Raw genomic sequence first — 26,369 nt, forward strand, 5'->3', positions numbered from 1 at the left:
ACTCTTCAACAAATGGCTATATAATTTAATATAGTCATTCTACAATGTAATTTGGAAGTATCACTTAAAATTTTAAATGCAGACATCCCAGTAATTCTAGGTATTAATATCACTCCAGGGAAGCAGTAGAAAACAGGCCTAAAGAGTCACAAATAAGCACATTTATTGCTTCATTAGTTGTTGATCAATAATAAGAACTTAAAATCTAACAATAAAAGAATGGCTAGGTAAATGATAGTATATTGATTCATAAAAAGAATAATATACTGCAAGATAAAAAATAAGGTGGCTCAATGTGGATTAACATATAAAGAACTCCAAAACATACTTGTGAGTGTAAAAAGCAAATTATATAACATTATCTTCAGTGCGCCTTTCATGTCAAAAAAACTTCAAAAAGTATTAAATATTTATAGTATGCACATAGCCATGAAAATTCATAGAGTAAGTAAAATTCATAATGTATTAACTGAAATATATATATGCTAAATGATAATTTTGGCTTCTATGGAAGGAAATGTAAAGAGGAGAGTTGTGGTGGTCAAATGCTTTCTTTATAAAAAGCATGCACTTATAAAACAATTATGTAAAAAAGTTAGAAAAAATATAGTAGGATATAAATCTCCAGAGTTACTTTAGGGAATTTACAATATCCTCAACTTTTGATAGATATATGTATGTTCATTCTATGTATAGCTCCATCCCTAGAGAAAGACACTCCTTCATTCTGCTTAAATCCTTAAGTATGGATAACTATATAAGCAGATACAGTAAAAATAACTCTGAGAACCTGCATATGTATTTATCTATTTTCTAAACCTATTTCATTCTTTTTAACTTAAATCCCTTACTATCTCCTAAGTAGGAAATGAGTTCTATATTGATAATAAATATCAAATAATCAAATGAGTATGGGCAATAGACCTAAGAATTTTTAAATGAAGAAAGGCAAATAGTTCATAAGTTTCCAGTTCAAAAAAATAGTTTATTTCCTCCCTAATGGCCTCAGTCTAAGGTTTAAATTAATATAAAGATATTATCTTTATTAAGTAACATTTTCAAAGTCCAATGCATTTTAACTCCAAATAATTACCTGAAATTACTTGAGAATGCTTCTTTGCACAGTAACATTTTCTTATGTTTATAATAGGCACACTGCCACTTTTGTTGAAATCCAGTTTCATAAAGGCCTAAACAGACAAATATTATTATTATTAGTTTGTTGGTTGGTTGTTTTGCTTTGCTTTGAGACAGAGTCTCGCTCTGTCACCCAGACTGGAGTGCAATGGTGTGATCTCAGCTCACTGCAATCTCCGCCTCCCAGGTTCAAGTGTTTCTCCTGCCTCAGCCTACCGAGTAGCTGGGACTACAGGCGCCCGCCACCACGCCTAGCTATTTTTTGTATTTTTAGTAGAGGCGGGGTTTCGCCATGTTGGTCAGGCTGATCTCAAATTCCTAACCTCAGGTGACCCACCCGCCTCGGCCTCCCAAAGTACTGGGATTATAGGCATGAGCCACCACGTCCGGCCTGGCAAATGTTATTTTTTAAGTAAAATTATTAGACATAGGAATCTAATATTCTATTTTACAGTAGGTTATTTCTGAGCTATAAACAAGACATTTTAAAAGTACTATACTGATACACAAAAGAACAATTATAAATACAGGAGGAAAGATAGTGAAGCAAGATATTAGGAAATCTGTACTCAATTAGAAAGTTCTACCACTTTCTAGCATCCTGACCTTGAGAAAGTAACCTGACCTCTATTTCCATGGCCTCTCTCCCCTGAAAACTGAAGAGATGGGTAAAAGACCTCTCAGGTAACTTACATCTCTAGGATTCATATGAAACGCATAAATGGCCAAAAGAGATTGCCAAGACAAATATTTTAACTCAAGAAGTGAATTTGCAAATATTTCCTCCCTAAAATCAATGAAAAAGTGAAATACCTTTTAAATGAGTTATGTTACTCTATTTCTTGAAATTTAATACACTTTTTAAAATGTAGTTGTGCTATTGTTCCTCTAATTCAGTGTAGCTCTATCATAAGATATCATGAAATATTTCACTGGGAAGAGTATTCACTACTTAGAAAGACACAAGCTACCCAAAGCAACATTCTGCATTCGTAGTGGGGTCAAAACTAGAATCAAGTCTGGTTATTCATAATATTGCATTCACAGAAATATGGAAGCTGTTGTAGATTGACTTGTGTTCCTCCAAAATTCATATGTTGAACCTAATCCCCAGTAGCTCAGAATATGACTGTATTTGAAGGTAGGACCTTTAAAGGGATAGTTAAGTTAAAATGAAATCATTAGGGTGGCCCCTTATCCAATATGACTGGTGTCTCCTTATAAGAAGGCAGTAGGGCCAGGCACGGTGGCTCATGCCTGTAATCCCAGCACTTTGGGAAGCTGAGGTGGGTGGATCACCTGAGGTGAGGAGTTCAAGACCAGCTTGGCCAACATGGTGAAACCCTGTCTCTACTAAAAATACAAAAATTAGCCAGGCATCGTGGTGCGTGCCTATAATCCCAGGTACTTGGGAGGCTGAGACAGGAGAATCGCTTGAACCCAGAAGGTGGAGGTTGCAGTGAACCAAGATCACACCACTGCCCTCCAGCCTGGGCAACAGAGCAAGACTCCACCTCAAAAAAATAAATAAATAAAAGATAGTAGGACACAACACAGACAAAGGGAAGACCATGTGAGGACACAGAGAACAGGCAGCCATCTGCAAGCCAAGGAGAGAGGCCTCAGAAGAAACCAAACCTGCTGACACCTTGTTTGTGAACTTCTAACCTCCAGAGCTATGAGACAATAAATTTCTATTATTTCAGTCATCTAGTCTGTGGTATTTTGTTATGACAGCCCAAGCAAACTAATACAGAACTGTATAACACTTCTCTTGCCCTCTATTCCCATTACCAAGATTTATGAAAGAGACAAGCCTCCAATTTCTACACCAGTTTCTCAAACCTATCACCAGGAAGGACATGGAAAGTACGAATAAGTACACATTTATAAATATTATGTGGTGAATTTGTCTAATTTAAGGTTTTTACTATGTCTCTTGCCCAGTAAAAGTAGAGACTAATTTCTCTATTTGGGATTTCTATAGTTATTTACATTATATAGAATAGCTTTGTTTCAATATTAAGTACATATGCAAAAGAAAAAAGATAACTATATTTCTCAAAAGTATGCTGTAAAAAATGGCTACCAAAATCCAAGTAATACATAGCTTCCTATTAAAGTCAGTACTCCTGTTTTTAATTCCAATTTAACATGATTATCTTAATTTACAAGTTAATATTTATCATGCATATTCTAAAGACCAGAGAAACATTTTTTAGTCATCATCCTAAAACAAAATGACTGGAGTATTGACACTGGAACAGCCACAATGCTAAGAATGGTATATGCATTATCTTATTCAATCTTTACACCAACTCTGTGAGATAGGAAACTGAGGCTTAGGAATATTTTATAATACATATATTCACGTAGCTAGTCATTTACGGAGGCAACAACTTATGGAGCTAGTAATTTGTTAACCAAAATTTGATTTCAAATTTTATTTTCCTTTCATAGTATTTTTCTAAAATATATACACAAGTTATTTTGCTTCATTCTGGGTTGATCTGTATGCATATGGACCTGTTTTCTGTTTTACTAAACCCAACATACGTTATAAGTAAATAGATTTAAAACTTTTAAATGGTAATTCATTAAAGTTTTAAAATACTGAACCTAACAATCTATTAAAAATAACAATTTGAAAGATTACTTAACAAAGTTACCTTTCGAACATATGATTTCCTGTATTCATTCATTTCACCAATAATACCACGTTTGAATTCTCCATAATCAACCTTGCCATTGCCATTGTCATTCAGAATTAGCCATGCAGACTCAAAATCCTAGAAATAATCAGAGATAACTGTTGCATTTTTAAGTTACATATCATCACAACAAAATCATCTTAGTTGTATTTTGTTACATCTTCTGTAGTCCTAGATATGATAACTCATTTAATAAGAAAATTGAAGAAGCTACATAAAAATCCAATCAAAACCACTAAAAAAGTGATTTAGAGGAATCTGTGGTGAATGGTTCTGTAAAGTTAGGAGCCATTTAGGAATGGCAATAGCTCACAAATTTACTTTTTTAAGTTTTATTTTTGATGGACAAATAATAATTGTATATAGTTATAGGGCACAATATGATATTTCAATACATGTGTACATTGTAGAATAATACAATCATATCTATCATCTTAAATATTTATCATTTATTTGTGACGAGAACACTTAAAATCCTCCCTTTTAGGTATTTTGAAATATACATTATTATAAACTATAGTTTCCATGCTGTGCAATAGATCACCCAGAACTTAATCCACTGTGTAATGAAAACTTGTACCTTCTGACCAATTTTCCATTTTCCTTGTATACCACCCCTCTCCCCATGCTCTGGTAACAAATTTATCTTTTCAACTTTAATTTATTTCTATATCTATACATCTATCTACCTATAGATATATAGATATGTGTGTGTGTCTGTGTATGTGTGGTTACCATTTACTCAGTTTTGAACATTTAAATACTTTTAATGTATTATATCTGTGTTAATTCAAAAGTCACATCCGGTCCTGGAGTGCTTCCAATGGCATTATAACCACTAATTATATTTCTGCTAGTCTTCATGCTTGAAAATATAGATTTGAATGACTCTAATATTATTCTATAATTTACACTGAAAGGTATAATTTTGAATAAATCCCTTATGCCAGTTTATTCACTTTACCATTACCACTTACTTCTTCAGCAAATGCACTATTTAATAGAAAGTTCTAACACAGTTTTCCTTGACAACAAAGAAATTACAGCATCATTTTCTCAAACTCAAGTAAATATATTTTTTCAATGTTTTAATCAAGTTGTTAGCTTTAAATGTGAATGTAGATAAAATACCTAACAAGGTGCTTAGCAAATAATAGGTACTCAAAAAACATCATCTTCCACTCCCTTCTATTTTTTTTCAAATAAAACTTTAACTAGAAAAACAAAATCTAAAGATGCCTGCCTTCCCTCAATTCTCAACAACCCCATACATCTTTGTCTATCATAATGTACTGCACATTATGCAGACTTTAAGTGTCTGTGTAGTTAAACTGAAGATGAGCTTGACCTTTAAAATCATGAGTAATATGTACAGGAGAAGACCAATTTGCTCATCCAATTGATGGATTACTAGAATTGAAAGATACTTCTTAAAGCTTAAAAGAAATAATTTTCAAGAATTGAGTAATTTAACATAATTGTCAACAACAAGAAATACATATTTATATTTATATATACTTAAGAGATATAAATATATATACTCTTTCTTTCAAAGATACGGTACACAACGGAAAATAATTACATTTTAAAAAGCTGAAGGAAATCACTAATAGTAACTCTATATAAATTAGGCTTTTTAGGGTACATATCAATTTTTTAAATCTCAAATCAGGGAGAATGGCTGACTATGCCTTCCCACAAACATTCTTGTTTCAAAATTAGACCTAGGTTAGTGATTCTTAAGTTCTTCTTCTCGAGCTGTTTGTATATGCTTATCATTGCATGAGCAGTTTACAGTGATATTACAGAAAAAATATAAAATATTAAAATATATGAGAAAAGGAGGAAGCATGCTCATATTTTCATAATATGTTCCCTCTATGTTAGAAGTCTTACATAATTACTGTAGTTTTTGTTCCTAGATCTAATCATAACAATTTAGCAAATTAATCAAAAAGGGAAGTATTGTTATGATACAGAAAAATTACTAGACGGGAATATATTTTCTGCGTTCTAGTCCTATATCAGCTATTACTTGTGTGTGATTTTATAAACACATACACACGCAAGCACACACACACAAACACACACATATATATACATATATATATTATATATATATGTTTTCATCCATAGGACCAGTTCATAATTCCCATTGCCCTTCCTTGTTCTTGTTACAATCTTTTATTATGACAGTTGGGCACTTCAGGCCTTAGAAAATGGAATCTCTCTCTCTCTCTCTGACCTTCTCCTGCCCTTCTTTCACCTTAAGCTCCTTTCCCTCTTCAAGGCAGGAATCGTCTCCTGCCTTTCTGTGTTGGAGCTGGCCATAAAATATTCTCTGACCTCCCTTGTCTAATTGTAGGCCATGAGACCCCCATTTCAGAAGGGGTCCTGCCCCCACCATGGAGGAAGGAATGCTGCTCAGAGGCCAAGAAGAGTCAGAACAGGCATTCCTTCCTGGGTTTCCTCCTTCAGTCTATCAGTATTAGGTCATACACTTTTGTCCAATCACATTTCTACACAGTTATGCATGTATCAGTCATGTCTATCCAATGTAGTCTCCATAGAAAAGCCAAGAGGACAGGGTTCAGGGAGCTTCTGGGTAGCTAAGCTTGTGGAGGTTCCTGGAGGGTGGCACCCAGGGAGGGCATGAAAGCTCTGCACTCTTTTCCCGATACTTTGCGTATTCATCTCTTCATCTGTATCCTTTGTAATATCCATTAGAGTAAACCAGTAAATATAAGTTTTCCTGAGTTTTGTGAGCTGCTCCAGCAAATTAATTGAACCCAAGGAGGGGGTGGTGGGAACCCCCAACTCGAAATTAGTTGATCACAAGTTCCAGGGACCCAAACTTGTGACCGGTGCTCTATGCAGAGTGTGTTGGGGGAAGGGGTTGTCTTGTAGAACTGAGATCTCACCCTGTGGGATCTGAGGCTACCTCCAGGTAGATAATGTCAGAATTGAATTGAATTAGAGGCTATCCACTGGGTTTCTACAGCTTGGTATGGGTGGAACCCCCACAAGCATTTGGTTGCAGAAGTATTCTGTGTTGATTATTACTGTGTGAAAGCAGAGGAAACATAGTTTGTGTTATTTTTCTATTCACACTCATGTGATTGTAAGCAAAGACATCAAGGCTTTCTAATTTCCTATTGCTGTTTTGTTATTGTTGTTGTTGTTTTAATCTACAAAACGAAGAGAGGAAGTTAGATGATCCCTAGTATGTATCAGTAGGTAGGCAAAAGATTAAACATCATAAAAACCAAAAAGATGGGTATGTCAGAACAATGTTAGGCAACATGATATTGGCACAGAATTGTACAGCTGATATGGCAGATTCCCATGTAATTTTCTTATTTGAGCTTCCAAGCAACTCTAACTATAGCAATTACCTCTGGATTGCTCAGGCAGAGCCCCCCAATCAAAAGAGTTAAAAGACTGGTCCAAGATCATACAATTCAAATAGCAAAGCTGGAACTTGAACCTAAATGTCCTAAGTTCAATTTACAGTGTTCTTTCTACAAAATACACATCTTGTGACAAGATCATTTGAAGCAAAAGAGAACAATGCAAGAGATCCTTTATCTGAAATCCTTGAGACAAATGTGGTTCATATGCTTTTAGAATAAAATCCAACCCTCTTAGCATGACATGCAAGACTTTAATGTACCAGACATTTCTCTCCATTCTTCTCTTTTCCTTCCTTCCATAAATTTATCCATTCAAACTAATGCATTATCTACTTAACTTTCCATATGCTGGGTTCTATTTCAGATGTTAATAAAGAGCAGGAACACAAAAACACTCTGGTCCCCACCCTGATGAGATTTAATGATCTACTGGCAAGCAGAGTCAGAAAATACTTACAAAGTGGCATGAAAAAAAATAAAATGAGAAATTGGTATAGAAAGGACCAAGGATCAGATGGGAGTGCTCCTTTAGACAGAAGTGTCAGGGTAATGCTCTTGACAGAGAAAGCTGTGGCCTGAATACTAAGAAAACCCAGTATGTGAAGATCTAGTAGAAGATTATTCACAGTGGAGGGAACAGTATATGTGAAGATTATTAATCATTTGCAGTGTCAGAAACAGGCCACACTCCCTTCCCCTCCAAGCTTTCACATGTGTCTCCTTCTCATAAAATACACATTGTCTGATTCACAGTCCTTTTTCTCCCTCGTCTGGTTAATTCCTCCTCAACCTTCAAAACTCAGCTTACATGTATCCTCCTCCAGGCATCCTTCCATGATCTTTGTTCTCCTTCCCCACAACCTGTCTTGGAATCAGGTACCTACCCCATGGTGTTCCAACAACATTCTCCACTGAATACATATTTTGTTTTATGTTCATTGTCCTTCAATTACGGTGATCTTGACAGTACAGAGTATTATCTCAGAGCTTAGCACAATGCCTGGTTATTAAGCTCTTTATAAATATAGGATGGAGCAATGTTTAAACTTTAAAAACCAACAGGGCTTGTAACCTGATAGCTTAACACTGATAAAGGGCATAGAGAAGGAGAAAATAAATGAAAACTAAAATTTCAGTAGAACAGTGAATAATGCCACCTAAGAATAACATATTATCTGCTGCAGAGAATTTTCTGTAGCACATACCTTTTCAGACACTTCTAAGTGAAACACTTTTAGAGCTTGCTTAAAATCTGCCTTATCTAAAAGTCCATTTCCTTCCTTGTCCAACTGTTGAAAATATTTTCCCAATCCAGTCAAAATACGAACACCTCTTTTATGTAGTTTTTCTTTTAGCACATCTGTTCAACAAGAAGAGAGATGAAAACAAATTGTTCCTATGCATAAATGTATAAAGCCGCAGTTATCTTTCATAAGAAAATTAAAGTTGATGTAACTGAAATAAGGAATGTGAATATTCAAACAAATCAAATGTAAGACAAAAGACTTTGGAAAATAGGATGTTTTTAATCAAGAGGATTAAACATAAAATCACATGAAATACGCCAGAACTATAGCACCACTGTGTGGTGGAAGTGGTATGTTTTTAAAACAGAAAAATACAGTTTCACTTTATCACCAAGAGAATAACCTAAGTATTACAAATAAAATCTTAGATTTTGTTGTGTAGACAACCTCTTTAACCACCCCATATCTTTAATCTGTTTTCCTTTTCTTAGTTTTTATCAACTGAATTACAAAATTGATGACAGGCAAGTCACCCAAAAATTATCAGTTCAACATTTTAAAAATAGTTTGAAATCTTCAAATTGTAACTTGTATACAAAATAGCATCAAGGCTTTTGAATTCTATCCTATACTTATATATTTCATAAGAGGTTATTTGCTTAGATCCCTAGCATTCTCTTTGTAGCTGTTATTTCACTTAATGCACTTTGTACCATATTTACTTAAGAATAGATTGGTAACTTTACTAAAGCAGTTATTAGATATAATATATGAGAGAAAAAAACAAATGTCACCAAGTTCAATTGTGACTAATACTGTATTGACAATGATATAATAGAGAAAACTGTTTACACACTTTGGCATCAAGAACATATGAGAGTCCAAACAAAACTTTTCAAATCTGTTTCTTGCCTTCTTACTGTGAGCCCCTTATCTTTAAAAGATAAATCAGGATTCATGAAAATTCACAAATTAGGCCAAGTGTGATGGTTCATGACTATAATCCCAGCACTTTGTGAGGCCAAGGTGGGAGGATCACTTGAGCCCAGAAGTTCCAGACCAGCCTGGAGAACATAGCAAGACCCTGTCTCTACAAAAACAGAAAAAAAAAAATTTAGCCGGGTGTGGTGGCATGCACTTGTAGTCCTGGCTACTCACGAGGCTTGAGGCAAGGAGGCACACTTGAAACCAGGAATCTGAGGCTGCAGTGAGCTGTGATTGTACCATTGCACTCCAGCCCAGGCAATGGAGCAAGGCTCTCTCTCAAAAAACAACAACAACAACAAAAAAAAAACCATAAATTACATGTTAATTTCTGTGATTGCTTATTCAATATCTTTCTCCATTTTATACTATGAGATCCAACAGAGTAACTGTCTAATCGAGTCTACTATACTGCATTTTCCCAAATTTGGAAAATGTTTAAGTATCCAAAACTGACATATATCTAATTTATTACCTACAACAACCCTGGAAATTTCATATGAGAAGTACTATCATCCCTGTTTTAGAGATGAAGAAAGAGATGCAAGAGATTTCTCTAAAGTCATGTGTGTCTTGCACAACAGAGTCCAAACATGAATCTGGCTCCCAGTCTAGCTTTTTTTTCTTTTACACTAGGACACCACAAACCTCTTCAGGATATTATCTAGTACATAAGACAAGTATTATATTACAAAAATTACTTTCACATTTTATTCAGTTTATGAGTGAAACCCATGTTATCTAGTAATTTCTAAAACACTTAATTTTATAATTCATATAATACTAGTTAGGACCATTAAAGTAAGGAAAATCTTAAAACGTTTAGAAATCCTAAACAATAAAAGCATATATATATATAGCTTATTTTAAAAAGTGTATATATATATATATATATAGCTTATCTTAAAAAGCATATATATATATATATATATTCTTTTTTAAATAAGCAAAGGGTAAATATAAATCAAGTGCCACTGAGAAATATCTGGGAAAATGCTGTTTTACTGATTATAAAAAAGGACTGAAAATTCAAAGTACTTGAGAGTACAGTAATAACACATACCTTGAATTGCTTTGAAGACCAGCCTATCATTGGTTTCTTGAATGATTATATCATCCTCCTGTTCCATAGAAGCAGTTCTGCAATTGACATGTTCACAGGGATGAAATATATATATATTCTATTTTACAATCTTGAGCATAAAAACTCTAAGCTCTTCCCTGCTCCAGACTCAAAGAAACTCTCAAACTTGGAAGAGTGCTTAGAATTTAATCAAGTCCCAACTCTGCCTGCTGCTTTGATGCCTAAGAAGATTAAACTGAGAGCTAAAATCCTTAAAATTTTACAAGGACTACTTGTAAAACTACTTGTTTTGTTTGTTTTTTGTTTGTTTGTTTGTTTGTTTTTGAGACGGAGTCTCGCTCTGTCACCCAGGCTGGAGTGCAGTGGCGAGATCTCGGCTCACTACAACCTCCGCCTCCCAGGTTCAAGCGATTCTCTCACCTTAGCCTTGTGAGTAGCTGGGACTACAGGCACCTGCCACCACGCCCAGCTAATTTTTGTATTATTTAGTAGAGACGGGGTTTCACCATGTTGGCCAGGCTGGTCTCGAACTCTTGACCTTGTGATCCGCCCACCTCAGCCTCCCAAAGTGCTGGGATTACAGGAGTGAGCCGCTGCGCCTGGCCAACATTCATTTTGTAACAATTTTAATGTTTTAAACATTTAATTAAAACTATTAAATTTAAAAGCAATTTTACCTTGCAAAGCATAAAATGAAAAACTATTATTTTTAAAAGCCCCCTCAAATGCACTCATTTTTAGCAATATAGTAAATGATGAAGAAACACAGACTTCCTTACAGCCAGTTTGTAGGATATAGCCTCTAATGTGTATATATATATAAAATATATATTATATATACATATTATATATGTATCTATACATATTATGTATGTATAGATCTATACATAATAGATCTATATATAATGTAATATAATGTATAATACATATATAATATGTATATATTATATATTATATATAATATCACAGGAATATATATTTTTTAAATCAAAATATATATTCCTGTTATTAAAAAAATTCATTTTAAAAGCAATGTTTGATGTATAGAACTAATTGTTCACTATGCACTTTATCAATCAATGAATACTGTAAGCATATGGGACCCTCAGACTTTTTTAGATACTAAAAAAAATCATAATAACAATGTGAAAAAATTGTTATAGTATTGTATTGATATCCTTTTTTTAATTTATTTCTTTTGGTAATACTTGGTAAAATAAAAGTGTTATAGCAAAGGCAAATTAATAAGGTATCTTTAACATAAAATTGAATATTTTCAAATATCTCATTGATTATAACTCTTCCCACACATGAAGTGTATTTGAGTACAAGATAATACATAAAAAAGACATACGTAGCTATGCTTGTTTTTTCAAAATATAAACCTTAATGAAGTTATAAATACCTTATAGTAGAATGTCATTTTAAGATAATTTAAAAATAGTGTTTTCACCTACTTTCAAATTGCCAAGTGCATATTTAACTTACTTGAGAGAATCCAAAGCTATTTGATCAATATTTGTGATTCGGAGTTTAAGTAATGTGTTTTCTTTGATGCTTTCTGGAAGGCTGAGATGATCAGAACTAAAAAATGTCAAGGTTGCACCCTAAACAAATGAACAGATGAATGAAGCTAGAAAGCATATAAGAAATAAAATATAACTAACATCAATTTTAAATAATGGATTTTGATTAATGTGACACGATATACTTTAATAAGGGTAAGAAGTATATTTGGAGAATGCTTATATGTATTTGGAGAAACTATATAGATAAAGAAACCAATATCTCTGTCAATCTCAGAAGTCTTCTATTTAACAATCCATGTGAACAAAAAAGTCAGCAATATAATAAACTCAGTTTGTTTAATGAGAATGAGAGGAAAAAAGAACAAATAATTTAATTTAAATTATGACCTCCCTGAATAGAGCTAATGGCCCACAGAATGACATACCACAAACTGAAGAACTGTGAAGATTTCTCATACTCTTTCACAGCTGAACTTTTGATGACAGATGTTGCCTAATTATAAAACCTAATTTCAACCTAATTAGAACTTCAAAACTTCAGCCACAAAATTCCTATCAAAAAATCTTATTCTAAACTTATAAAATGATTATTTTAATTTCTGAGCTGCTCAAATAAACAAAGCCAGTGTAAGGACAAATACCAAATATAATTTTTTTTTTTTTTTTTTGAGATGGAGTCTCGCACTGTCGCCCAGGCCGCAGTGCAGTGGCACGATCTCTGCTCACTGCAGCCTCTGACTCAGGGGTCCCAGAAATTCTCCTGCCTCAGCCTCCAAAGTAGCTGAGATTACAGGTGCCCACCACCACGCCCGGCTGGTTCTTATCTTTATTTTTTTTGTATTTTTAGTAGAGACAGGGTTTCACCATGTTGGTCAGGCTGGTTTCAAACTCCTGACCTCGCGATCCACTTGCCTGGGCCTCCCAAAGCGTTGGGATTACAGGTGTGAGCCACCACACCTGGCCAACAAATACAAATTTTAAATAGGGGCTTAATTCTGCCTGTTGAATATAAAGGAAGGATGTCCCTCCCCTCCATTTTCTCAGCACATTTACTTTACAGAATTTGTAATTGTAATGTAAGTACTTTCTCCTCTCTTTGAAATGTATACAAATACTTCTGAAAATTAGATAAGCCTGTTGTCAGCTTTATGACCTAGATAAGGCTTTCTCAAGGACCCGTGAGCCACTCTTTGAGTGTAAACATCAAGGGAGAGAGCACTGTTATCTCCCAGTTTCTGTGAGAGGGTGGGAGCCTAACTTTCTTAGGCACCTTGCTCTAAGTGCAGAACCATCTCCTGTCACAAAGATATGAAAAGTTTGTTTTTTCCCCCTCCCCCACCTCGGATAAAGCCAATTAGCTAATACAGATAGTCACTCTAATTACCAGGTCAATCTAGGATAAACTATGTGTGACAAATGGTACCGTGGAGTCTTCTTACTTGAGGACTAGTTATTGTTTACACCAAAAACATGTATGTGTCGGGATAGGAAGGAGGTGAGCCCTTTCCTCCCCATCATAATGCTCATTGCCTACATCCCTGTAACAAAAGGCAAGTTTACAAGAGAATAGCAAAACAAATTTATTAACGTGCATAAGCATAGGAGTCATACCAAAAAAAGAAAAAGAAAAAAAGAAAGAAAACTCAAAGAGCCAGATGGCTGATACTTAAATAACCTCCTCACTGGGGAGAGGGAAATGGGGGAGGTTGTAAATGAATGGGCCTGGAAGACCAGACAGTGTTTTGTAAATGATTCCCTTTAGTTGCTGAATGGGACCAAAGGACAAACAATAGCCTGTGGACAAGTTATGAGAGGTGAAGACCCGCCTGTGTAACAGCGAGACCATGTCTCAATTGAAAAAGAAAAACAACAACAACAACAAACAAAGGTAAGATGAAAACTGAAAAAAGATTTCTCAATTTTTTTAGTTAAAGATTTAAACATATTTGACTACAAAACTTGGCAATATTTACCTATACTTCAAATTTAAAGCTTTGTGTTTTTTCCTGGTGGGCAAATATTTCACCTCCCCAGCATTTGGCAAATAAAGCCTTTTGGGAAACCAGCTAGCAAGATACTGCACCACCATAACTGTCAGTATGATGGAAATTAGTGTATATCCAACATGGCCCTTTTGCACTTATTTAGTCTTTCATCCAGTCTTCACTGACTAAAAATCTGGACACATACGATGTTCGCTTTGTCTTCATGTTTTCAATACAAAAATAGAGATATTAAAAATATGGCTTCAGGAATAAGAGTGGTTTAGGCACTTGTACAAGTTGCAGCTTATCACATTTAAATCCATTCATTAAATACATATGTACTCAGTGTCTTCTAAGTACTTGTCATTCTTCAGGTTGCTAGGAACATGGTAGTGGTCATGACAGGTAAGTCCTTACCTTCAAGGGTAGTTATACCATCATGTCAGAGAAAATAATGAATAGATAAAAATATACATATATAAGGTCAGGACTCTGAAGAAAAACTAACCCCACTAAAAGAACAGAGAAGGTATGTTCAGATTTGGACTCTTTCAGTCTTTAATCTTTTAGATCTTCATAATAGAATAACACCCAGAAATTAGGAAGGCTTTGGAGAAATTAGTGATCTTCTGATAGCATGAAAAACAAAACAAAAACCTAAAAGATATAAAGAAAAAACTACCAGAGATAGAAAAGAAGATATAAAAAGGAAGAGCCAAAGAATCTGCAATTCAGATTGGAAGATGGAGAACTATGAGTGATAAAGTGAAATATTATCCTGGATTTAGATTATAATAATCTGGGCAGAACACTTAGTAGAACACAGCAGTTTAGATTGACTTTTTAGTTGAGGGAGGGTAAGATTGAGGATGCCAAGATTCAGAGTCTCCTGTAAATAATTATTATGTTAAGCAATTAAGAATATGTGATCTTGTAACAGTGTTATGCATAGAAGCATATGTGTGTACACTTACATGTGTGCCTAAGGGTACAGTCTGTGTCAGTGCATATATGCGTGCATATGAGTAAATACATATGTGGGTACACTTTTTTTTTTTTTTAGACAGAGTCTCGCTCTGTCACCCAGGTTGGAGTGCAGAGGCGCAATCTCAGCTCACTGCAGGCTCCGCTTCCTGGGTTCACGCCATTCTCCTGCCTCAGTCTCCCGAGTAGCTGGGACTACAGGTGCCCGCCACCATGCCCGACTAATTTTTTTGTATTTTTAGTAGAGACGGGGTTTCACTGTGTTAGCCAGGATGGTCTCAATCTCCTGACCTCGTGATCTGCCCGCCTCGGCCTCCCAAAGTGCTGGGATTACAGGCGTGAGCCACCGCACCCAGCGTGGTTTCACTTTTATGCAGGTGCATCTATGGGCACATGTGCACATTCATGTATTATCTTAAAAACTGGCACCAAAATTTCTTTTAAGGAGTGTTTAGAAAGACTTAATGGGGCATATAGATATGGAAAGGCAAATTCCACAGCCACATCTAGAAAACAAAACAGAACACCACCACCAAAAAAAAAGAGGGATAGGGTTGAATATTTCTGCATAAAACAATAGAAGATTGGGGGGAGGAACAAGGGGTGGAAGAGTTAGAAAAATGGAGAAGAGTGCTTTTACTATGGGAAATATTCAAGGGATGTATTTTTAAGAGTAGGGATATCTAATAAATTGTAAAATGCTTACAATGCTACAACGTGAACCTCTTTTGATATCCCCTTCAAAATGTCTGCTCCACACACAGAGCATCACATATGTGGTTTATATGTAGCTGGCTGAATTTCTTTCCTTTCTCTCTTTCTTTTTTCTTTCTTTCTTTTTTTCTTTCTCTCTTCTTTCTTTCTTTCTTTCTTTCTTTCCTTTCTTTCTTGGAAATCATAAAAAAGAACAGAGTTCCACATCCACTTCAAAGAAATATGGAATGAGGATAGTGAGAATAAATCATAAACTACACTAAATTTTTGGAGATATCAGCTCAAACTTTAAACTTGGAATATGCATTAAACATTCTTCTGCAGGTTGTGAAATGGGAGTCGAGCTGATTTTCTCTAGATCTCAAGAGGCAGGCTTGAGTTCCATATGTATAGTGTATAGTGTATTTAAGTATAAGATGTAAAATTTTTCCTCAACCCATACTTCTCCCTTAACTGGCCACCAAATTGTACTGACTCTACCTATCAAAGAATTTTTATTCTTCTAATTAGCTTCATAGCCAGAGTCACTTGCTTATTCAGGTTGCCATAATCTCTCTCCTAGATTAATATAATTCAATCCTATCCTGCCCTTGTATATCTAGTCTTCAATTCCTTCCCCACATTGTAACCAGACAGATCTTTCAAAATCACAAATCTGATCATGCCACCTTCCCCCATTCCATCCACATCTTCTCTTCCAGTGACTCCCCAATACATGTTAGATAACTCTTTAACATGGGCTGCTTTTAATAAGCTCTGACTCATCTCTTGCCAACCTCCACCTTGAACTCTCCTCCAACCAGACTGAACTACTTCCAGTTCTCCAAATAAGTCATGTGCTCTCTTCCTTTTTGTTCTTAGAACAAGCTGTCTTCTCCACCTGGAAGCTTTTCCCCACCCTAACCTATTCCCTTATCCCAGCCTTGCTAACTCCTAGTCAAGGGTAGATGGCATCTTCTCTAGGAAGCCTCCTTTGATTCCACAAAACTAGGCCATCACCCCTCCTATCTGGCCCACATTGCCCCTCCTATCTGGCCCTCTTATCTATCTGTGTCTCCTATTAGACTGCCAGCTCCATAAAAGCAGGGAATGAGTCTAACTTACTGTTCCATCTACAGATCTTAGGATAGAAACATATATTACCTGAATGATCACTGTGGATAGTGCTGTATTTTACTCACGATATAAAGTGTAAATATGATTTAAAATTTAAGAGCACTACACAAACTGTAACATTATCTATGCTCCATCCATTCTAGGGAATCCTTGTGACATACCACATGCCGGGAATTTCCCAAAGTGGGAAAATCACAAGGAAGATAGGCTATCCAATGAAAAAATGACAGCTCCAGAGGCCCATACCCCTTCACATGGAGGAAACTGTCCATCCTCAGAGGATAAACCTACTTTGGGTAATACTGAGATAGCCACTCACCCAATGACACAGCTTTGAAGAACTTTTCAAAGTACGAAGATACAACTTCATCTGGAGACAACCCATGTTGTGGAATGGGAAGGGGGGTGTTACAGAAAATAAATGCTATGCTTGGATTCAGACTTGAGATTTGGGGCTGGGAAGCAGAAGCTCCTGGCAAAACATCAACCATTAGCCCACACAAATGACCCTGTTCAGGATGCAGGACAGGAAATAAATTGAAGACTAGAAGCCCTACTCCTCCACCTCCATGGGACTCCACAAAATCCACCATCTGGTATTAAATGTGTGCACACACACACACCACTTACAACATAAAAATCACCAAGTCGGTATTGTTTTCCTTTTCTTCGTCCACACTGATGATTATAAATGCTTTTTTGAATAAAAGGAAGCACATTTGTTCTAGAAAGTAAATGAAAAAAAAATGGAAAGTTATTTAGCTTCTCTCAGAAGTGAACATCTCCAGAGTTCTAACAATGTTTAATGGCATACCTATTTTTCCCAAATTGTCGATATTCATAAATTGTAAGGGATTGGTCATGAGTGAAAAAGAACCCAATGAGCTCTCTGCAAGCATCACGTCCATTACTGGAAAAATAGAATGAAATCAAACATCTTCAAATAGAATAATTTTTAGATGAATTAACTAAAAAACATGTTCATCTCAAGAAGGATATCTAACTCTCTTATGTATGTGGCAATGAGTGAAGGTTATGGGAAACTGTAGGGAAAACACAAAAACATAGCTTGCTGAAATGTCCACTAAAAGTTAGATTTGAATGCAGAAAAAAATAATCTTACACTGACATGAAAAGTGGATATATTTACGATGTACATTATTAATTCAACATAGACTTTTAAGACAATGTGAATTATCTTTAAAAGTGTTGAGACTGCAAGAAGGCACCCATAGATACAAATTTATTATCTTTTATTGTCATAGAAAGCTTTAAATTCACTAAACAAATAAGATAATTTAAAATACACATTTTATCAGTAATATACAAAGAACATCAAGTAGAATTATTTATTACTGGAAATCTATAAGACTGAAATAATAGATTTAAAAATTATTTTCCTTGTCACTTACTGCACCTATCAATAATCTGTTAAATCATTAAGATAAAATTAAATAAAGCAGCTTATAAAACATTAGTTTTCAGTTTACAAAACTCTAGTAGTAATATAACTCTTTTAAAAATTCACTGCTGTTACTTTTTAAAAAATATTTAAATTCGCTTTAAAGATAACTTTTAATTAGAATGTTTTTCCTACAGATTCATATTTCCTATATTTTTATAACAGATTAATAGCTATTATTTTAAAATGTTTGTTCTAAATTCACGTATTTTTATTTATATGATACAAACCTATCTAATCTCATTACTGTCATTTCTATTCAAAAAGAGAATATATTTTTATAATCATAGGACTAAAAATTTTAATAAAATCACAATTACCGTGATACGATCCTACCATCAAACTGTAATTTATGAGAAAGCACATTTTCAGTTAATGTAGAATGAGTTCTTATCCTGTTAAGAAATACATTTTGTCAGTAATTTTTCAAGATACCTATAACTTGATGGAAATTATAAATGTACAAAAAAAGTTACGTTAATATTTTGAAACCACACAGATTGGATAACAATAAAGGTAAAAAAACCTCTTTTTTTCAGATTGCTAATTGTAGCAGACACAAAAGAAATAACTCTGAGATATAGTATATAATACGTGAATGACTTTTATATTAGAATCTATAGCATCAAAGTGCTATAAAAGTAAATATTGAATAGAGATACAACATTTGCGACTGGCACTGTTGCAGGGCTATCTGAATGCCATTTCTAATCCTCTTCTTCTTTGCTTCCCTCACACCATAGAATTTGCTCTTAGCGGCCGGGCGCGGTGGCTCACACCTGTAATCCCAGCACTTAGGGAGGCCGAGGCGGGTGGATCACGAGGTCAGGAGATAGAGACCATCTGGCTAACACGGTGAAACCCCATCTCTACTAAAAATTACAAAAAATTAGCCGGGCGTGGTGGTAGGCGCCCGTAGTCCCAGCTACTCAGGAGGCTGAGGCAGGAGAATGGCGTGAACCCGGGAGGCGGAGCTTGCAGTGAGCCGAGATCGCGCCACTGCACTCCAGCCTGGGCGACAGAGCCAGACTCCGTCTCAAAAAAAAAAAAAAAAAAAAAGAATTTGCTCTTAGCATCTTGCAATTAAGGATGAGTAAGGGACCTAGTTCTGCCAGTAAGCTTCCAGGAAAGACTTTCTTTTGTCCTGGTAAGAGAGTGGCATGAGAAGAGTTCCTGCCTGTGAACGCGGCAGGGATGTGATGCTAGGAGCCACTATAGCCACCATGAGATCAAGCCACCACATCAGAACGACCAAAAAGATATAGGAAAGCCAGCCTAGAGCGGTAACATCACTAAGCTACTGAACCAAAACCAGTAAATGCCTACCTCCAAGCAGCTAACTATATAAGAAAAATAAATCCTGACTTGTTTAAGCCACTATCAATCGGTTTTCAGTGATGTGTAGCTGAAAACATTCCTTACCAGAATAACTAAAGAGTGGGGAAGAGTGCTGAATGAAGTTCGAACTTTGTCACAGATCAATAGGTTATTTAATCTTTATGGCCTTCAGACAGTACTGAATGATCTCATAAAGGCTGCCAGCCCTAAAATTCTATTTAACAATATAAAGCAAAACCAAAACACCCTACTGCCAATAATCTCCTTTATATTAAGAGATCTGAAGACTAAATGATATATTTCTCCTTTGCTTCACAAATAATTTAATAATATTCCTTCCATAAAACTGCAGGTATAATGAAATGGCAGTAATGTAATTAGTAAGTAAGTGTGTGGGTCACTGGGATCTTGAAAGCTACACCTCTATAAAATCTAGGTATCTACAAAAAGGAAGCAGGGAACAGGAAACGTGAGCCTGCAAACCAAATGAGAGTTTGTAAGCACAGAGTAGAGCCATGGGAGTGTAACCATCTCAATTCAGTTTAATCTGCTGGGATTAATGTGTTTATTGAATGCCCACTATGTGCCTGAAACAATTCTAAATGCTGAGACAATAACAGCAACAGTACAGCTACCATTTATTGAGAATTTCCCAGATACTAGTCATTGTTAAAATCACTTTAATGTGTATTGGTTTATTTAATACTTATAATAACTCTGAGGTGTTATTATTCCCATTTTTCAAATAAATTTTACAGAAACAGAGACAGATGAGTAAATTGTCCAGGGCCATATGATTAGTAAATGGCAGAGCTAGAAAAAACTTTGCTCTTAACCATTACATTATATTGCTTTTCAATAGTAAACAGAACTCACTTTAACAGTGACAAATGGAAGTAATAGCTTCAAGGGCCCTATAGTCTTCTTGAAAAGATAAAAGTAAATATGTATTTACATTATAAAATGCAAAGTGCCATGTTGGGTTTTAGATGCCCAATTCCTTTTAGGAACCCAAGTTCTTTACCAATACATAAAGAAGAATCAGAAAGACTGAAGATTAAAGTATGAATTTAGTATTGATAAAGCTACTAGAAACCACGGCTTAGGTATGCAGCAACCACAAGCTACTCCTTACCACTATAATTAAACAGACTAAGCCACTCATTTCCACTGGGGAGGGACCCTCTAAAACAATGCACAGGGCAGAATGTGCTGCTGCCTCCCAAACAAAGGGGAGAGGAAGGGCTGTACTACTCACGCCAATTCCTGCCTCTAAATTTATGAAGCAGAACTCTCTCCTCCTCTGGGAAAAATAAATGGGGCATAAGAGGAGTGAAAGCTAAAAATTCAATAATTCTAATCGATACCCCCACAGGATTTTTCATGGACCTAGATTAGCTTTAAACAAGCTGTAGGTATTTACTCTAATACAACGCAATACTAATTAAGATAGGATAATATTGACACAAGGAACAGATAATACTGAAGAAAAAGCCTAGAAACCAACCATGCATTTGGCATGCATATAAATATGTCATGTCATAACCATGCATATAACAACTTGACATATGACATATGTGGCATTACAAGTCAGAAGGAAAATGATTTCGTGGTAGGCAGAGATTATTTTTAAGGAATATACAAAGGACATTAACAATACAGGGAAAGAGGAAAACTGGCCTATGTTAAAACTCCTACTTCTAATTTTAGTTTTTGAGACAGATATAATCAAGAGAATGAAAAGGTAACTACAGAGTAGGAAAAGATATGTGCAACAAATATAGTTGAAAAAGGATTCATTTCTAAAATATGTAAATAAGATCCACAAATAAATATTAAGAAGACAGACAACTCAACAGGCTTGAATGGAAATTTTGTATGAAGATATCAAAATGGCCTATATACATATGGAAAAGTACTCAACTACATTAGTCTCCAGTGAAATGCAAATTAAAATCACTAATACACATCCATAAGAAGAACTCAAATAAAAAAAGGCAGACAATACCAAGCTCTGGCAAAGATATGGTGCAACAAGAACACTCATACTGCTACTGGTGGGAGTGTAAATTTCAGCAACCAGTTGGGAAAGCTATTTGGCTGCATCTTTCAAAGCTGAACATATGGATACTAAGTGGTCCAACAATTCTACTTCTAAGTATATACTCAGCAGAAATGAGTACATATGTTTACCAAAAGGCATGAACAAGGAAGTTCATAGCAGCACTATTCACAAAGAGCCAAATATCTATCAACCTCTGAATAGATAGGTTGTGGCAAGTGGTATAATGAAATACTATACAACAATGAGATTAAAAAAAGACAACTACAAATAACACCATGGATAAAACTCACAAACCTAATGTTGGGTAAAAGAAGACAAACACATTTCACTATGTATATCAAAATATCATGTTGTACATCTTATATACAATTAAATTAACAAATAAGTGCCATTAGAGAGAAAAAAACAAGCTGGACACAGAGTCTAGATTTCTTGTAATTTCATTTACATAAATTTCACAACCAGGCAGTTCTAATCTATGATATTAAGATAGAGAGGTTAACCTGGTATAGCAGGGGAAATGAATAGTAACTGGGAGGCAGCATAAGGGGAGGTTCGGGGTACTGGCAATTGTCTGTTTCTTGATCTGAGCATTTGGTACATGAGTGTTGTTCTGTTTTTGATAATTCCTATGTTGTGCACCTAAAATTTATTCACTGTGAATGTATGTTTTATTTCAATGAAAGTTTACTTTTAAAAAGGACAGTTTAGATGTGTGGTACATAAATGACGACCTCCTCTGGCCCAACATGTCTACATCCTAATCCTTGGAACATGGGAATACATTATATGATAGAAGGGACGTGGCATATGTGATAAATTAAGAACATTAAAATGGAGAGATTATTGGGATTATCCGGGTAGATTCAACGCACTCACACATGTCCTTATTGGAGGAACATAGAGAGAAATGTATCTATAGAAAAAGAGTGCCAGAGTGATGCAGCATGAGACCAGCTATTGAAGACTTTGAAGATGGAGGAAGGGGCCATGAGCCAAGGAATGAAGGCAGCTTCTAGAAGCTGCAAAAGGCAAGAAAATAGCTTCACCCCCACTAAAACCTCTAGAAGGAATGTAGCCCTATCAATCCCTTGATTTTAGGCATCTGAACTCCAGAACAATTAAACAATAAATCTGTGTTTTAGAATACTAAGCTCATGGTAATTGTTACAGCAGCAATAGGAAACTAACACATAATGCTTCCAAATATTTAAATGGATGAAAGCAACGGCTTTCAGAAAATAAGAATGGGACAAAACGATTAAAAAAAGATAAGAAAGTACTAAGAATTACAGTAGTTTGAAAATATAAAAAAGCTACTGTGGGTACTGGTAGATTTTTTTACGTCTACTAAAGCCGAGGTTAGATGTCAGTGAAACTGTTGAAGAATTTAAGTGGACAGCATCAGAGGATTGTAAAAGATCATACCAATTCTAAGGTTGAAAAAGCTACAACGTAAAATGCAAAACAAATCTTATAGTCAACACCAAGTTTTAATATGCCAATGAGATTTAGCCAGTATATATAGCACACGTAAAATTTCTCGGTAACTATATGATACATTTTCACATCCATTATCTCCAAAGGTTGTGGCTTTTTTTCCCCTAAATTACACATAAAAAATCTGGAGGGCAAAGAGAGTAAAATAAGGTATTGCCCCTAATATCATGAAGTAGCAGAACTGGGAGCTGAACTCAAAAAATTCCACTTTTCTTTATATAGAAAAAAGTGAAACAAACACAAAAGCTCCAGCTAGATACAGAAGTACATTTTAAAAATACTTTTAGAACATAGTGCATCCTCATTTTATGTAATTAAAATCTTCTTACTTTGTTTCATGCAGTGTTCTTTTTCTAAATCGAAGAGGTGTCATCTTTGAATCTGGAAGGATATGATCACTTTCTTTTTGCTCAATGGCTAAATTTTGTTCTGGATCACTGATTACAGCCCTATACAGGAAAATAAAAAGTCCAACAATTAAATATGATCATGCATTACTTTAAAATTCACATATTTATAAGCAGTTCTAAAAGCTCATATACCAAATGCAAATTTACAACACTGTCAGAATATTTTTATTAAATAAATTTATTAAAAAATATTTTCCATAAGAAAGTAAATATTCCTATCTCTTTTTCCAGAAGTATTATCTAAAACGGAACTGAAATTTCGGAGGGAGCTAAGAGCTCCATGTTTTTATTTTACTATTCTTTAAACAAGCAGACACAGTGCTGGTTTCTGATCATGTGGGAGGTGTGTAGGAGAGAACACAGGTAAAGTAAAATAAGAATACAAAGCCATAAATGCCACAACAGAAATTCAATGAACAAACATAGAAGAGAATAACTTAATTCCTAGAAGACATAGAGAAGAGTTTATGAAAGGCATCCTAGAAGAGGAGATATTTGCACTGATTCTTAAAAGGTGAGAGTACAAGACTTCCTCTCCAGGAGTCGGTGGAGGGAGGGCAGACTCAAAGTGCTCCTGGACGCAGAGGCTCTTGTCAGAGGGCACAGACCCGTTGGAACAAAGTAAGGATCTGAGCGACCCCAACTTTGCAGCCGAGGCCTCCAGCTCCGAGGTGCATAGCAACCCTAGGGTTCCGGTAGGCGTTCCTCCGTCCGCGACCCTGGCAGAGCCGCAGAGCCCTCCTCGAGACCCGACCACTGCCCCAGGTCCCGAGCGACCCGAAGGCTCAGCAGCAGGCCGCGGAGAAGGGCGGCGCCCACCAGGCCCCTAGCACTGCCCAGTCTGGCCCGGCACAGCTGCTGCAGAAGGCGCACGACGAGCTCGTGTGGTACATGCGGGTCAAGGACCAGAAGAAGATGATCATCTGGTTTCCAGACATGGTGAAGGATGTCGTCGGCAGCTACAATTAGTGATGGAGGGGCATATTCAGGCTCACCAGCCTCATCCTCGCCCAGGTGTTCGGGATGCACCGCGGAGGCTGACCAGGCTGCACCTGAGGCTGTCCAACCTCCACACCATGAAGTCTGCGTTGGTGAAAGCGCTGGAGCCCGAGGAGCTGGACAGGGTGGCTCTGAGCAACAGCAGGGTCCTGACAGGCCTCCTGCTCATGATCCTGAGCCTCATTCTACTTGAAGGGCCGCGGCGCCAGAGACAGCGCCATCTAGAACGTGCTGCGCGTCCTGGGGCTGCGGCCCTGGAAGAAGCACTCCACCTTCCACCTTCGGGAACGTGCGGAAGCTCATCACCGAGGAGTTCGTCTAGCAGAATTACCTGAAGTACCGGCCCGGCCCCTACGTGGAGCAGCTGGTGTTCTCGGGCCAGCCGCGAAATTACGAACATGCAAATCATGGAGTTCCTGGCCAGGCAGGCCTTCCGGATACTGGGAAGCTATGGAGGAGGCCAGAGCTCTGCGGGAGGCTAATCCCACTGCTTACTGCTCCTGTAACAGTGTCTCTGAGGACTAGCAAGGTCTGGAGGCCGGTGAATGGTTTCTGGCCCTCACCAGGCCTGTGGAAGGGTGGGGGTGGGTCACTAGAGTATTCAGGATTTACAGTGCAGTATTCACGTGTAACTTTACAGTACAGTGCTTTTATAACTTTTAATGCAATGTTGTCATTTGGGTACTACTGTGTAGTGTTTAGGACATACGCATGTTTGTTTATAAGTAAGTTTGGTTGGCGCTTTCGCTTTCGTGCTACCTTTCTTGGATTTTTGTCCCAGAGACGTGCTAAACTGATGAAATATATTGAGAAAGTTTCCATCTTATTCTTTCGTATGGGACTGATGATGTGTATTGGGGTAGGCTGCTCCTGGAAAGTCAGGAAGAACTCATCAGCAAAGCTGGCCTAACCAAGAGAAAAGTCAAGGCCCCTCTCTTCATGACCTTGCTGGGCACAGAAAACATCCTCGCAGAGTGAACTGATTTGAACGGAACTGGCCTCAATGTGGGCACTTGGCACACTTTACTAAACACATTTTCAACCCCACCAGGAGTCAATGTTAAAGTAAACATTAAAGATTCTTGTGATATAATCCAAAAAAAAAGTTGAGTACAAGTTAGCACTCAGAGGAGAAGGAGTAAGGGTACCACAAGCAGAGGAACAATATGTGTACGGCCACAGGAGTAGACAGCACAGTGAGGACACACCTGAGGACTGAACACATTGTAATGGAGGAGAGTACAGACTCTGCAACTAGACTGCCTGGATTCAATCCTTGCCTGCCGCGATAATTAGCTGTGTAGCCCTATCTGGTCATTTTGCTCTGGGCCAAAGTTTTCTCATTAATAAAAGAAAGAATAATGGTGTCTCCCACACAGAAATGCTGTGAAGATTAAATAAATTAGTTAACATATACATATTGTTTAGGAGAGTACCTATAATCTACTAAGTATTATAGAAGCACTCAATAGTTGAGACTTTGCATCCGAATTCCCCTTTTACTGCATATTTTACTGAATATGAATAAATATAGAGGCTTGATAGCCCATCAGGTGGCATTGCAATGAGCTAGAAAAGTGATAGTAAGGGTCTGCACTAAGGTGGCAGTAAACACACAATTTGATCAAGGAAAAAAGATCCAGTGTTCCATAGATCAGTAGGGTGACTATAGTTACAATAATATATAGTAC

General features: G+C 36.3%; 1 protein-coding gene and 1 pseudogene across 14 annotated transcripts in view; one reads left to right on the forward strand and one right to left on the reverse strand.

Annotated features, from left to right (window-relative positions):
* Positions 1–26,369, reverse strand: part of CAPS2 (calcyphosine 2) — a 115,005-nt gene that overhangs the window by 5,178 nt on the left and 83,458 nt on the right. For 6 of the 14 annotated variants that reach the window (XM_034936244.2, XM_063593171.1, XM_034936238.3 and 3 more), the window contains 10 exons: positions 23,599–23,718; positions 18,687–18,761; positions 17,719–17,814; positions 17,535–17,628; positions 12,065–12,183; positions 10,556–10,632; positions 9,667–9,768; positions 8,467–8,621; positions 3,807–3,926; positions 1,094–1,190 (listed from right to left, as the gene is read on the reverse strand). In XM_034936244.2, coding sequence (XP_034792135.1) covers positions 1,094–1,190; positions 3,807–3,926; positions 8,467–8,621; positions 9,667–9,768; positions 10,556–10,632; positions 12,065–12,183; positions 17,535–17,628; positions 17,719–17,814; positions 18,687–18,761; positions 23,599–23,718 — 1,055 coding nt within the window. The remainder of the gene's footprint in view (positions 1–1,093; positions 1,191–3,806; positions 3,927–8,466; positions 8,622–9,666; positions 9,769–10,555; positions 10,633–12,064; positions 12,184–17,534; positions 17,629–17,718; positions 17,815–18,686; positions 18,762–23,598; positions 23,719–26,369) is intronic. The other 8 variants (XM_034936243.3, XM_008958363.4, XM_057299492.2 and 5 more) reach the window with 5 other exon arrangements.
* Positions 24,198–25,363, forward strand: LOC103784061 (necdin-like; annotated as a pseudogene).

This window comes from Pan paniscus, chromosome 10 (genome assembly GCF_029289425.2).
Source record: "Pan paniscus chromosome 10, NHGRI_mPanPan1-v2.0_pri, whole genome shotgun sequence".
Lineage (NCBI taxonomy): Eukaryota > Metazoa > Chordata > Mammalia > Primates > Hominidae > Pan > Pan paniscus.